The sequence below is a fragment of the Panthera uncia genome, chromosome C2 (assembly GCF_023721935.1).
Source record: "Panthera uncia isolate 11264 chromosome C2, Puncia_PCG_1.0, whole genome shotgun sequence".
Lineage (NCBI taxonomy): Eukaryota > Metazoa > Chordata > Mammalia > Carnivora > Felidae > Panthera > Panthera uncia.
Genome location: NC_064810.1, coordinates 153,806,174 through 153,821,798, shown reverse-complemented (window position 1 = coordinate 153,821,798; position 15,625 = coordinate 153,806,174). Strand labels below are relative to the sequence as shown.

General features: G+C 38.1%; 1 protein-coding gene across 5 annotated transcripts in view; it reads left to right on the top strand.

Annotated features, from left to right (window-relative positions):
• The window catches only part of CLASP2 (cytoplasmic linker associated protein 2), a 180,103-nt gene that overhangs the window by 108,046 nt on the left and 56,432 nt on the right, over nucleotides 1-15,625 (top strand). For all 5 annotated transcript variants that reach the window (XM_049629088.1, XM_049629086.1, XM_049629087.1 and 2 more), the window contains 4 exons: nucleotides 5,936-6,106; nucleotides 6,551-6,658; nucleotides 11,671-11,777; nucleotides 14,862-15,106. In XM_049629088.1, the coding sequence (XP_049485045.1) occupies nucleotides 5,936-6,106; nucleotides 6,551-6,658; nucleotides 11,671-11,777; nucleotides 14,862-15,106 (631 nt within the window). The remainder of the gene's footprint in view (nucleotides 1-5,935; nucleotides 6,107-6,550; nucleotides 6,659-11,670; nucleotides 11,778-14,861; nucleotides 15,107-15,625) is intronic.

The window sequence follows — 15,625 nt, the reverse complement described above, 5'->3', positions numbered from 1 at the left end:
GGTATTTTTTTTTTTCAATGTTTTGGATCAGTTGTTGTGCATGTTCTGGAATTTTTTTGAGTGGGTGTCGTCTTGTCTTTGGTGTGTTCCTAGGGCTGCATCATTGGTATCTGCCACTTAGAAAGAAAATACTTCATCTGCTGTACAAACTTTTGCATGGAGATATTTTAAATAGCACAGAACTCTTAGCCTTAAGGTTTTCACGGTCTACTCAAACTTGCAAATGTAGAAAATTGTGCTTTTTAGAGGCAAAATAATCGCCATGTGTTAGCATCTAATCTGGTTGCATCTAGCTAATGCTATTCGAGGACAGATAAGCGTGTCTTCAAACTCTGTCCAAAATCTTTCAGAATACAGTTAGCATCTGGGACAGGTATATACTGATTTATAGCGAGGAAACATAAATTGAAATGTCCAGTTCTATTATGCTCCTTGTTAAATTTAAGATTTATATTTACTATTTCATTGGAAGTGGAGTTCCTCATAAGTACAATTATTAAAAAGCACAATTTTGAGGTCTAGGTAAAATGAATGATTCATTTCTACATGTTCCTGAACACATTTATGGCATTATTAATTTAAAAGAGTTTCTTCCTATTCTTTCTTTATCAAGAGATTTTCATTAGCCCTTGGCTCTAAAAACAGAGATTTTTTTTCTAGGGAAATAATTTGGGGGTTATTCTACATACTTGGCCATTTCAAAAAGAAATATCTTTATCTTTCACGGTGGTTTAGGCAATTTATAAAGATACAGATGCTCTGTCTGCTTTCTTATTTGATTCCCGAATCCTGGAATCCAGGAAAAGAGCTAGGCTTGGAGGGAGCCAGGCGGTGATGACTCAGGTCCTGCCAGCGGGTTCTCCTTTCCTCCTCTTTCCGAAGTCAAAAAATCCAGGCAGAAAAATGATGGAACGTTCAACAAGAGTCCTAAAAATAAGGAAATGCTTGGTAAAATTGGTTTGCAATTTGAGGATTATTTATAAATAGGAAAAATGGCAAATGTCCTCTGGGTAAAGGCTCTTCTCCCAACCAAATTAGGAATAAATCATCCACAATCTTCCCTGATATTCCGTATTTTTATTTTTATTTTTTTCTGGATTTTAAGAGTAACTTTTTTTTTTTTTTTTAAGTTTTTGTTTGTTTTGAGAGACAGAAATAGCACTAGTCGGGGAGGGGCAGAGAGAAAGGGAAAGGGAAAATCCCAAGCAGGCTCCAAGTTGCCAGCACAGAGCCCGATTGCAGGGCTTGAACGCGCCAAGTCGTGAGATCATGAGTCGGATGCTTAACAGACTGAGCCAGCCAGGAGCCCTGAGTGATCTCTTAAGTAACTCAGTCTTTAGCAGTTGCAGCATAGCAGCTCAGAGCCTTTCTCCTCCAAGTGCAGTATCAGCATCACCTGGGAGCTCGTTAGAGATGCACAGTTTCATGCCACCACACATCTCCTGAATTCAGGCGCTTTTTAACACGATCGCCAAGTGAGCGTGTTATAGTAAAGTCTGAGAAGTGTCCAATTCAGATCATGGATTCTGGGGCCATACTGCCCACATTTGAATCATGGCTCTTCCGGTTCATTTAAAGTTGCTGTGTTTCTGGATTTTTACCTATATATATTTTTTTTTAACGTTTATTTATTTTTGAGACCGAGAGAGACAGAGCATGAACGGAGGAGGGTCAGAGAGAGAGGGAGACACAGAATCTGAAACAGGCTCCAGGCTCCAGGCTCCGAGCTGTCAGCACAGAGCCCGACGCGGGGCTCGAACCCACGAACCGTGAGATCACGACCTGAGCCGAAGTCGGACGCTTAACCGACCGAGCCACCCAGGCGCCCCTGTATTTTCACCTATAAAATGAAGAAGATAATCTCAGAGGATTGCAGTATTCAGTGTTGTAGTACATTTAATATCTTGAAGACCGTACCTGGGCCCAGAATAAGCATTATACATTTCAGCTGATAAAATTGTCCTCCTTGCCACTCTTAACCATATTAACTATAACTGAAATCTAAACTCCTGTTGTGTACTTTTGTACCTTTTATTTTTATGACCTTCAGGAAACAAATAAATAATGATAGTTGGGAAATTTAAAGCATAAAGAAGAATAAAGATAGCAAACCAAAACTGTCTATATCTAGGATCTTAAGGATAAAATTTAATTTGATGTGAGCTGTTTTACTTAGTTCTTTTCTAAAGGAATAGCAAGATGGAGCTTGTGGCAAAGGTTCAAAGGGCTTTGTGTATGGTTTTCTAATATATTAAGGACCTCCCTTTTAGGTATTTTGTAATTACTGATCACTTCAGGAGGATATAGAATAACTATTTTACATTTGGTTTTTCACTTTGAAACCCAATCTACAATACTTAGAATCCTTTACGGAAGTATGAGAACATAATGACAGGCTTTTTAGACCTGGTAGGATTTTAAGATCAGAAGACTTGCTCCCTATAAAATCACTCAGGTTTTAAATCACATTGGAGACGTTTTTGTTTGCTTGCTTCCTTATTTATTCGAGTGACTGTATATTCCATTCTAGATCCTTTTGCAAAAAGAAATTGTGGCCCCGTATGATTTGACGCAAGTTTCTTTACAACATACTTGCACAGAAATATCGCTGTGACCTCCGTCTTCACTTTGTTGTGAAGTAATTCATTAGAGTTTGCATGGTCTTTCCATGGTTGTAGATTAGCATTTGGGGAAAAAATCATGGGTCAAAGCAGGTGTGTTCTGATGACTGATCAAAATAAATAAAAGCAGACCCATTGGAGAGATTTCCAGGTTTCTAGTTACACGTAAGGATGGTGTCTTGTGTCCTTGTCGGTAGTGACTGGTTGTGTACAAACGGCTGTGCAGCCTGTTGGAACCTTGGTCTCCTCACCCCAAGCCCCTGCCGTTTGTTTTTGGGGTTTTCTCCTGTGCATCTGAAGGAAAAAAAATGTAGCTTTTTCATGTATGCTTTCTTCAGCTCTAAGATGTTGTAGTTCTTCTTTACCTGTAGTTTCAAATTAAATGTTTAAATAATTAAAAGTTAAACATTTAATTATTGAGATTATAGGCCGTTAGTAGAAGGAAAGCTGAAGAATTTACATTTATTTTTGCACTTCATTTCATCTGCTCTGTACATGAGTGTCTGATTTCAGCTGTAAAAGCTACGCAGTGTACTGCTTTTGTTGCAGACGTCTATGGTTTAGGGAGTTTTCTTTTGAAGTTTGCTTTTTTTGCTTCAGGGCTTTTTTATTTTATAAGAACTGACTAAAGCTTTATTTTCATCTGCCATTCATTTTAAATCTGCTCCTTCCCTCTTCATGGATTATAATCCTTACCCTGATTCTGCCTTTACACTTGTTCAGGATCACAATCTGCCAATACCATTGGTGGTAAGAATCTATAGACTTTTTGTGTGCGTCTGTTGTTTGATCACCTGTTTTCATTACCGAGATTGGGTTCTATTCAGCAGAAATTCTCAACATCATATTCCATCGCGGTGCGACCACATTGGGGCAAAAATTGCCAGTTATCTTTGGCCTGTCTTTATCGCTAAAACCTTGAGTTGTTGAAAATATCCAAGTGGATCCCGCAGGTTTTGACACTCAAAAGCAAAGGAGCTCTAGTGATGCCTTGCAAATACCTTGTAAAAAGTTCTAAAATGGTAGTTTGAAAATTTTAGGTAGCGTGAGAAGAATTCGATACCCACCGTCAGGTTCTGCAAATTAGAGTATTTTCCAGTAGCATGCCGCTCCCAGGTAACACCATGCCCTTTTTCATCAACTCAGTGGTTTTGTTAGAAGAAGCAATTAGCCTTGGTAGTTCTTGGCTGGGAAATGAGCCTTGGTGTTATCTCCTAAGTATAAATAACTCCAAAACGAGTCCTAGGCATTGGAATTATCACACTGTTGGTTGAGGTTTGGATTTAGTGGAGAAGAGAGGCTAATGACGAAAGCAAAATAAACATTGCTGATTTTATTTTCCAGGAGAGGGTATAAATGAATTTAAATAGAGGGTGAGCTTGCATGATTTTGATAAATGCAGTTAATCCAGAACCGGTGGAGTGATTACTGTACTTGAGTCCTGCGTGTTTCCTCTCTGCTGAATAGACCCACACATTTCAAGAAATTCTCTGGTCTCCTACCAACACCTTCACCCCTTAAAATTTATATCAGTTTTAACAGAATATCATATCGTATGTGTTCATTCAGCTCATTATTTATACTTTTTATATCGTTGCAAGTGTTCCCATAAAATATTCCATTGGCTTATCTTGCATTGTGAGTTTGTGGCATGTTGGGTGTTTGGATGTTTTGGTGTGTATGTTTAGTTTAGATACTGCATGGAGAAAATAGGTGCCTTGTGGGTATCCTTAAGGTTGTAACTCAAAAAAAACCTACTTTGAAGATTCTTCACCTGAAACACCAAGAGATAATTCAAACGAGCCATCGTTTTAAAGTAGAGTTGAATAATTTCCCTGTAATAACTTAGAATTACTTCCATTCAAATAAATTGTTAATTTCATTGGAAACACTGCTTTTATACAGTATTGCTATAACCAATGGAAGATGATTTAAAATTTGTGTGCTGATAAAGTTTGTGAATCAAGCATGAATTTAAATCGTATTCAGCAAGACCATGCCAAGAAAGCTACAGTGAAGGTCACAGATCGGCAGCCCGTGGACAATATCCAGCCTGCCTCCATTCATGTATTATTTGGTCTACACACCATGATAAAAATGAGGAACTTTCAGAGTTTTCATTTTTTTTACAAAACCCTAAAACCTGGCTAGTCTTGCCTCAAGCCACAGCTGGCTGGAGCTGAAAAGTCACCGCTCCCTGCCTCACACTCAGTGCTCCTCCCTCATAAACATCTCCTGCTTGACCACATTGGCACTTGAGTCTTTGGGTTTTGCTCTGTGGAAATGAAATAAGATTATCAAGGTGAGCAGTGACCGCCCTGTTGGTGAAGAGAAGCGATGCCCAACAAAGGGGAAAAGTTGCTTTCATTTATTTAAGTGCAAGTTCACCTTTTTTATAACGCTGCCATTCAGAATGTAGAGTTAAATTACATCTTGGAGTTGACCTAGTTTGTTTTCCCGTTCAGTGCAGACGTAAAATGTTTTGATTGACAAGGAGCCCATCTCTTAATCCTTGCCCCAGTCTCTGAGATTTTGTCCGGCTCCCTCTCTCTTTTCCCCGGCCCACGTATCCTCTGCCTTCCAAGACTGAGAATCACTAGTTGGGAAAGGGTCGGACTTCTCTGACATTTGCTGTTAGTTCTCTTTTACTCTCAGTACTTCTGCATCTCCATCCTGGATGTGGCCACCCAAGATCCCTTTGCGGTTTGAAGGCAAAAAGCAAGTTTCTTTTTCAGCCGGCCCAATTTTGTAAACCTTTAAAATTTAATTTTGTGAAAATTAAAAGTATACATAGTAACAAAATAATTTTGTCATACCCATTCAGAAGCATCTCAGGAAGGCCAGCTGTTTCACAGGAAGCAAATGTTTATTATATCCTTAACGAAAAAATAGAAATAACGTAATGACTAATTTCGTTCCTTATAAATATATAGTTTTAATATATAGCCTCAGCCACATGAAATGTATTGTCAGATAAGTTTTTTTTTTTTTTTTTTTGGAAATCCTTTATACTATTTGTGTTCTGAAACAAACATACTGTTGTTAGTGTTGCCCTTATTAAAAACATAACATCTTATACCCCCCAAAACTGAAAATATATTTTATATGATTCACTCTTCAGTCCTAGTATATACAGCATACCTTTTTTTCCAGGTTATGATTCTATGCACATGTCTTCCTCAGTCCATTTCCTTTGAACTTAGAACTTGCCATACTATCCCAGTCTCCTCAGGTGTATTTCTTGAATTTTTATCCTTTCAACAAGTTCTCTTAGAATTCACGTCGTAACACTTGCACGTGTGTTTGGTGTTCAGCTGGCAGCCGGTCCGGGTCTCCGGGAAGAGTTCTGAGCACAACAGCCCTCTCCACTGTGAGCTCTGGTGTTCAGAGAGTCTTGGTCAATTCCGCCTCGGCGCCAAAGAGAAGCAAGATCCCACGGAGCCAGGGGTGCAGCAGAGAGGCTAGTCCGTCTAGGCTGTCCGTGGGTAAGGTCTTCTTTGTGAGACTTGGGACCTCTTCGTTTGTATTCCAGGCTTGGGTAACAGTGAAGACTTCAGCTGGGTGCTTAGAAGCTAGAAGAAAACAACTGAGAGTTCAGGGAGAATTTAAATACAGGTTGTAAATTGAATTAGGTATTTTACCCTGAAAGTATAATTTTAAAGTCTATTTTAAAGCTTTTTATTTGCAGCCTACTTATGTTTGCAAAATACTATTTTACCCTTCTAATCTCATACAAACTGGAGGACTGTATTCAAATTTACCTGTATCGTATTCCTGGTAATGCCTTACCAAGAGTAGTTTCTTCTCAGCCTTAGTACAACTTAACCTATTAATCAGTTTTTGAGAAAGAAAACTAAAGTTAACATATCAAAAATGCAAATTCTGTCTTTTGTTTCCTCCCTTTCTCTGCGGCTGTTTCTTTGTACCAGCCCGAAGCAGTCGTATTCCTCGACCAAGTGTGAGTCAAGGGTGCAGCCGGGAAGCCAGTCGGGAGAGCAGCCGGGACACGAGTCCTGTTCGTTCTTTTCAGCCCCTCGGTAGGTACCTGCGCAGGTGTCGGGTGCGTTTCTTTGCCCTGTTATCGCCATCAGATAACTTCCGTGTACTTAGGGCTTAGCTTTCTTCGACTGTGTCTTTCTTTGCCTCTCTTTTCTGCCCTGACAGAAGAAAGAGTCGTAAGGAAATTATAGGTTTGGCAATTCCTTTGACATTTCCTTGTTGAAATGAGTAGGCTAGACCTTGTATAAACAGATTGTCTTCGTAATCAAGTAAATAGCACATAGATTTGGACTACAGGATGTGGAGTTCAAGATTTATCTTAAGAAATAAACCTATAAAATTTAAAGATAATAGCTAAATATTTACTCTCATGTGAAGTATGGACCATTTCATTTGATAAGATAAATGCTATTGGTTTTTTCAGCAGAAATACTAACATTTCACCTTAGATATTTACCAGAAAGAGTGCTGCAAAATACCATATGAACTACTTACTAAAATGGTTAGTATATAAAATAGTAATTATACAGGTTAATAGTTGTTCCGCATATATTAGCTTGTGTTGTGTCACTGCTGTAAAACCTCTGTGTTCCTGATTATAGAGATTATACTATGTCCTTCCCTATAATAGTATATTTACCTCAGCTATAAAAATAGTAAATGATTTTTTAAACTTACAATTTTTTAGAATAATCAGAGAGGCAGAATTTTTTACATTGAAATGTTTTAGAATTTCTGCATGGTCTTTCAGCTTTTTAACTAGTACTTTGTTTATATATACATACCTAAAGCCCTTTCAGATTTTTTCTTTTAATTCCACAAAACAGAGATGACTGTAATACTTAGAGATTTGCTCTTCAGATTTTGTGACTTTTAAGTACAACATAGTTCTGCACATGGTGCAGTTCTGCCAAGTGGAATTATTATTTCCTTCAATAGACATGTTAGTGTAGAACATCCAGAGGTTAAATTCTTGTTCTCTGGGCCATTTGGTTCAAATAAGTCACGGGACTGTCGTGTACCGACCTAGAAAACCCTGTTGCGCTGGGGACACAGATAGGGACATCCTCGGCCTTTGATGTGTGCGTTCTAGTTCCGGGTGAAGAGTTCCCTTCCAGTGCTTTGCCAGGGATGTTTTTAACTCATATGCAAGAGTCATATACAGTATTTTTAGTTCATATGCAGACTATGTATGTGCATATGCACACGTGCCTGCGTATAGATGTACATGGTATATGTTCGTGTGTATATGTTTAAAAATGAAATAAATGCTACGTTTGTATAAAGTAAGCATGCCATCTTGAAGAGTTGAAGAAAGTGAGTGGGCGTGTGATGGTTTAAGAGCCTGTGCTCTAGGGTCAGACGGCCTGGGCTCTGTAACTTCTGTACCTGAGTTTCCCCATCTGTAAAAGTAGGACATGAATAGCATGCACTTGTTAGGATTGTTTTGAAGAAGCTATAAACGAGAGAACATAGACAACAGTGCTTGGCACACAGTAAGCACTTGGTCATCTGACCAAGCTCTGACTGCTTGCCTCGAAGTAGTTTCCTTGTACTTCTGTGGCAGAGATCTTAGATGTTTTTAATGGGGTAACACCTGTATTTGCATAATGCCGTACTACAGAATTATTAGAAAGCATGAGATATCAAGAAGAAAACAAAATCTGTTTCTGTACCTTTTAAACCTGTGCAGTAGTCAGACATGAGAGGAAATTTATAACCAACCATGAATCACTTAAAAAATAAGCCTTGCTACTAGGTCTTTTTAAAGAGAAATGGTAGCTAGCCATTAATTTTCTAGATTCATCTCAAAGCCTCCATTTGACAACTTAAATCACTTAAATTTCTATTATTAAAGGAAGCTGTTTTCCTGATTCTAATGAAACATTCTATTTGGGTTAAAGAAGATTAGATCTTTTAACCCTGTAGTTTTAGGAGAATTGATGTTTGTAGCCCTTTTATTTATATCTGGATGCTGCTTCGTAAAGGTAGCAGATCCGCCCTCTTATAAGACGGGTGAGGAGTAGCCGCCTCGGAGATCAGGTTGCCCTTCCCATCCCCGGTGTCTGTGGCGTCTGCCTGCATTCTGCCGTCCTTACTGGCTTTACCCGGTGAATCTCTTTTTTTCACCTCCGACTTGAATGTCGCCATTCAGCAAGTGAGCCCCGTAGTTTGCTATGCATTCAGCTGGGGCACAGAACCGGTGTAAGGGCTCTAAAGCATCAGAAATAAATCAGAGCTGAGCAAAGCTGAACTTCTCTGGAACTTGTACCCTAGTTGCCATTTACTTCTGGAGCCAAGTTTCAAAAAATAGGCTTATGTTCCTACAAGAATGTGAGTGGTGCCACTCACCTCTTACCTTCAGCCACCATTGATACCATAAAATTTTTCACAAATTTTCATCCATTGGGCATGTTGATATTGACTCAACGGTCACCATTTTAAAAATTGTTTCAGGTAGAATTAAAACTATGTATTATGTTTTATTAACAACAGCAGTCACCTCTTAGAGTCTGATTAAACATTTTGAACAGCATTCTGTTTAATCCTTTGTCTCAATCCTTTTGATCATTTTTGCGTTCATTAAGGTCCAGTGGCAAAGAAAAGAGTGATTCATGTAATAAAGTGTTTTGGGGGCACCTGGGTGGCTCAGTTGGTTAAGCATCTGACTCTTGATTTCGGTTCAGGTCATGATCTCACAGTTTGTCAGTTTAGTCCCCACGTTGGGGACTAATCCCACTGCTTGGGATTCTCCCTCTCTCCCTTTCTCTCTGCCCCTTCCCTGCTCACTTTCTCTCTCTCAAAATAGTAAATAAACTTTTTGTAAAAAAGTATTTTAACTGCTCTAATTAATATATCTGAAGAGGGGCACCTGGGTGGCTCAGTTGGTTAAGCGTCCGACTTCGGCTCAGGTCATGATCTCTCAGTTCAAGGGTTCAAGCCCCGCATCGGGCTCTGTGCTGACAGCTCAGAGCCTAGAGCCTAGAGCCTAGAGCCTAGAGCCTAGAGCCTGGAGCCTGCTTCAGATTCTCTGTCTCCCACTCTCTGCCCCTCCCCCACTCACACTCTGTCTCTCTTTCTCAAAAATAAATAAACATTAAAAAAATTTTTTAATAAAATATATATATATATATCTGAAGAAGAGTAACTTTCTAACTATGAGTAATCTATTTCACTAAATATTAAAAAGAATCTTTAATATTTATGTAGGAAGAAGATGGACTTTATGGTGTTGTGAAAATCGGGGTTTTAATGTATGAAACTTAAAATATGCTAAAATTAGACGTAGAGAAACATGACATAAATATAGGGAGACCTTTTGTAGGTCTTTTGATTGTATTATTGATATCCTTTTTTTACGTTCACATGTCTTTGATATTTAAATCTTTTACCGAATGCAGAACTTGTATTCTGTGAACCATTATGGAAAATGTTTGATTAACGTAAGTGAGGTATGTTATCTTTTGAACGATGTGAAGACGGCACATGTACCATTCGAGAGCAAAGGCCTTGAAAGAGTACAGATACCGAGGTGTATCACTTACTCGTAGTGTGGCTTTGGTCACGTTAATTAGCGTCCCTGTCTGCTTCAATTTGCCCATCTATGACATGGAACAGTAATACCTGCCTCACTGGGTTCGGGACTAAAGGATCTAGGTGTATTATTGGTTACTAGCTACCATGGTGGTTTTTTTTTTTTTTAAACTACGGTGTTCATTTTTTTGTCTCATGCTTGTACTTTCGACATTTCCTTCCATTTGAATACTTGCTTTTTTTTTTGTCTCCTGTGGGCTTGTGTCTGTCCCCTTAGGTGTAAGATCTTCTGTGTGTCGAGGATAATGTTACGGTCCTGATGTTCAGTTGCCTCGCTTGGCAGTATTCTGATCCTTACCTATTACTAGTAATACCAGTGTTGACTAAGTCTCCTTGCCTGACTGTAGTGCTGCCACTATTCCTTGTTTCTGTGGTAATAGATGAGGTTTGTATGGTCCTGTTATTCCAGCCTCCAGACACCATTCCAGATCTACTGGTGCCCTCTACGCCCCCGATGTGTATGGGGCCTCAGGTGAAGGATGAGTACATTTTCACTATCATCTGTGCATTCATCTCAGATTTTTGTCCTTTTCAGTTTCCATTGAATGGTACATTCGTGTTTTTAAATCGCTTTGTTTTTGTTTAAGTTTGATTTGTCAGATAATAAATCATCTGTGTATTTTTTTTTAATTTTCCCCCAAGTAACTTTTCCCCCTCCCACAACCTTATTTGAGCATTTTTCTCACTGACAGATAGCCTTTTTGTGTGTATGTAATCTAAGTTACGTCATTTTTAAATATGGAATTGTTTTCTGTTCTCAATTATGTACTTCATCTTTGTACATGTTTTGGAAAAAAAAAAAACCAAAATGGTGGATGAAGTGTTTTAATTGTAAATGATGGTGTAGAAAGTAGTTGAGGGGGAGAATCCATCTCTGGTTTGTCTTTACATACCTCAGAGTGTTGGGCACACACTAGGTGCTTAACAGATGTCGAATGGCATATCTTAGTTGTAGAATGAAACCCTCTCCTGACGGAGAAGAGACAACAATTGGCGGGTTTTCCCTGTAGACTGGTGTAGCTTCACTGAGTTCCCTCATCTTCATTGGTTTGAGGTTTGACGTGTGTTCTAGACTCCTCCATGGCTCACCTGCATGGCTGAGATTTGCCTGGCTGATAGAGCTGGATTCATTGCCAGGGCTGTAGATTCACAAGCCCTTAGTTAGCCACCCATGCTTTCTTCTATTTTCTGGTCATAAATGTATCATAGCTACTGTTCTTTAAATTTATTTTCCATACACTGTCAGTAATTTAATTGCCTTTACCATTTTATTTGACCGAAGACCAAATGTACCCAGAAAATACAGAATTGCTTTTAAAATGCTTTGCCCCATTGGTTTTTTTTTTGTTTTGTTTTGTTTTTCCCTCCCCTCCCCTTAAGGATCTTGAAGTTTCCAATGTGACGCTGTTACATTTATGACTCTCTCAAAGCTCTTTTCCTCCTTCTGATGAATTAGGTCCAGGGTATGGGATGAGCCAATCGAGCCGACTGTCGTCTTCTGTCAGTGCCATGCGAGTCCTGAACACAGGCTCTGACGTGGAGGAGGCCGTAGCAGATGCCTTGGTACTCTTCTCCATTTCCTTTTCATTAGAGATATTCCAATTACGAAACTCACGTGTGGGTAAGCCGGTCCCCCGGTGTGGGGAAGGTCACGGGGAAAAGCTAGTGGATTCAATCTAGGAAGATCAGACGTGGGCCATGGAAAAAGCAGAGTTGTGTCATCAGTTCTTGGTCCCTGTTACTCGGTCAGAATTTGAAGCGAGGGCCAGAAGTAGTTGATGGGGTGTCAGGAATGTAATGTGAATATTGATGTTGTTAACATGAGGATGTGTTTGGGGCACTGTCGTCCACTAAGAGTAAGGGCAGATTTAGTACATAAATGGGTGCACTGCAGGCATACGTTTCAAGGCTTGCTTCACGTTTGGAGTATTTAGGCATTGTTTTAGTTCGGGGTAGGATTTTATTTAGTCTTACTTGCTTGTATTTTTCTGAGCTGAGAGAAGCACGACTTCAAGACAAATTATAATTAAGATACCCTCCTGGTTTGTTATGCCTGACACGTTAAGGAGTGAGATTTAAAAACATCATCTACAGATCCATGATAGTTTGTCAGAAGAGTGCTGTCCATATATCACCGTTGTTTTTCTCACTTAAAATAATGAAGGGAGTATCATTTGAAACAGTGAATACAGTTGGTTTCTGCCAATCTCCCACATCAATTCGGTCTGCACTTCCTCTTTCAAATTATATTAATCCCATCTATATTTAAGAAGCATTTACTCAGTTACTTATCATAACTTATAAAAGTCCTCATCTTTGCTCTGAAATAAAAAAAAAAATACGTCGTGCCTTTTAAAACTGTGTATCACATCTTAACCAGTGTTGCTATAATACAATTTATGCCACGTGTATTTGGAAAAAACTTTTAAAAAATATCTGCTGATCATAGCTGTAGTACAGGAAATGTAATCACATGTGTAGTTCTGCACTAACAGTCTTTAAGTGCGGAATTTTCCCCTTTACCTCCGTTATTTAATTTTTTATAAATAATACAACTAGGTAGGAACTTTGTTCTCTTGGGCATGGGATATATTGATCACATCTTGTTCTGACGATCAGTCAAGTGCTTTAAATTTACTATTCCTAATCAACGTATTCCTTAAACCATGTTTTCTAGTTTCTTTTTAGATGGAAGTTGTACCAGTTAAATTGTGCTCACATAAGTTTTATGAATTGAATGGGTTATTTTTGAACTATTACTTCTAATACTAAGGTGTGTTTGGATTATATAAGGGGTATTTAGCCACCAGGGCTAAAAGCTAAATCCCGATAATCTCCTTCGGTCTACTTCCATTATTTGCATAGTTTAGATATTCCAGTTGTAACTATCAATTTCTAGAAAAAAAAACTTGATTAAGCCTAATTTGGACCTGGGGAAAATCATAGAAACAAAGTTAACTTTGGAAACGACAAAAGGATCCAATTAGAAAGAAAATGTTAGTTTCTTTAGGAAACTGGTTATGGGAATATTCTCGTAGTTTAGGACTAAAGGATATTGCCAAGGTTGAAGATCTACTCTGCTACTAAGCAGTTTTTATGTATCTGTATACAAACAAAACTTACTGTTTCTGATTATGGGCATTGTTTATGCCTGCTTCATTGTGCTGTTTAGCAAAATGTTCTTCATTATTTTCAATTTTTCTCTTTAAAAATTTACTGCGCTCAGCTCTTAGGAGACATACGGACTAAGGTATAGACATTGCTGTTTTCTGACATCTTATGATACCATAACTTTTTTCCTTTGCTTCATCAGTTTAACAGATGATAGTCTTCTAGAAAATAAATATTCAAGTGGAAGTAATAAGACCCTTTAATACACCCACTTTTCTGTATATATGCTTATTAATAGGGAGATACTGCTTGGATAGAATGTCCTGTGGGGGTTCTTGTCCTTTAAGCTTGACTGCTCCATACAGATGAGGTGATACCATTGACACTTATGTCTGTGACAAGACTGATCCTGGAGCCCAGCACAGGACATGGCACATTATCACATTCTAAATTAACTTGGTGTCTCTAAATCAGTAAGAGGCATTTAGTGATGGAAATGTCTTTATAAAACTGTTTTGAATTAAATTCGTTTGTTTTTTTAAGATTTTAGACTTTGGAGAATTTACAGCCATCTGGAACTGTTTTAAATTCTTGTGCTTATTAACATGTTTCTAGAAATGTCTTCACTGTTCATTAGCCTAAATTCAAATACCAGATTATATAAAGATGTATCTCCAATTCTTCCAAGGAAATCTCAAATAAACTATTTGCTCATTTCATTTTTAGTATGCAAGACATAATTAGCAGTTACATATATTAAACGGTAAGCTTCAGATGTAAAGAAATCGAATCTAAGTGGACTTTCTTGCATTTATTGAAATAGACAGTATAGACACGTTGGGGAAAACATGGAGGGCCCTCAAGGAGCTTGCCTCCTAAAAATAATAGTAAGCAAAATAGGTTCTCATCATTCTCATGATGTCTGTATTTTACTTCTCTAGGAGACTTGAGGGTTGGGTACAAGGGAAGAAAGAGTGACAAGAGAAGCAGTAGCTGAAGTAAAAGGGAGACTAGAGAAAAGAGAAGATACACAGGCAAAAGTAGAAGTTCATATAAGAAAACGTGTTTTTCTGACCCATTCTCATCCTTTAAAAAAGTAATATTCAAAAAAAATAAAGTAATGTTCTCTTCTTACCAACTCAAATTCCCAGTAATTTCTCTTCATCTAAAATATATACTAGTCGTTCTTTGGTTTCCATGAAAAGGAAAAACCCACAAGTTGAGCACTTCTCACTTTACATACATGAACTTTCGTGTAGTCTTATTCTGTTTCCACTATATCCCATCATTAAAAACTATCTCATTGTCTACTAACTTCTAAAACCTGTTTTCTGAAGCAAAACTAAATATTGAAAATAAAATCAGTTATCGATGGATACAACATTGATAATAATTTTATTATTACAGTGCTTAGACGCATGCTTGGTACTGATTTAAAAAAAAAAAAACAAAACAGTCCTTTTGTGGTCAGTAGAAATTGTGAAATACCAGTACATTCTTTTGGCTACTGCTAATGAGAGTCTTTATGTGTAACAGAAAAAGCCTGCTCGAAGAAGATACGAATCCTACGGAATGCATTCAGATGATGACGCCAACAGCGATGCATCGAGTGCTTGTTCAGAACGCTCGTATAGCTCTCGAAATGGCAGTATTCCTACCTACATGAGGCAGACGGAAGATGTGGCCGAGGTCCTCAATAGATGTGCCAGTTCCAACTGGTCAGAAAGGAAAGAAGGCCTCCTTGGGCTACAAAACTTGCTAAAAAATCAGAGAACGCTAAGGTGAGTTTATTATCTTAAAATAATTGTCCTGTCAGGTTCGCACTTTCAACTTTGTTCCCAGGACACTTTCAAGATATTCGTATGGGAACAGACTTGTTTTAAATTCAGAAGGTGATACCAAAATATTTTCCCAGTCTCCAAGGCCATCTGTATTATCTAAACTAGAAATTTTTATTTAAAAGGAAACTTTGTATTCACAAATACAAGTTAATGAAAAAGTTATTTTTAAAATTAAAAATAATAAAGTGTACATAAAATTAAAACTGACTGGTTTATTTAAAAAAAAAAAAGTTGACCAGTGTATTGAAAGGCAACAGAACTTAATAAGCCATACTGAGAAAGACAGATACCATATGTTTTCACTCTTATGTGGATCCTGAGAAACTTAACAGAAACCCATGGGGGAGGGGAAGGAAAAAAAAAAAAAAAAAAAGAGGTTAGAGTGGGAGAGAGCCAAAGCATAAGAGACTCTTAAAAACAGAACAGACTGAGGGTTGATGGGGGGTGGGAAGGAGGGGA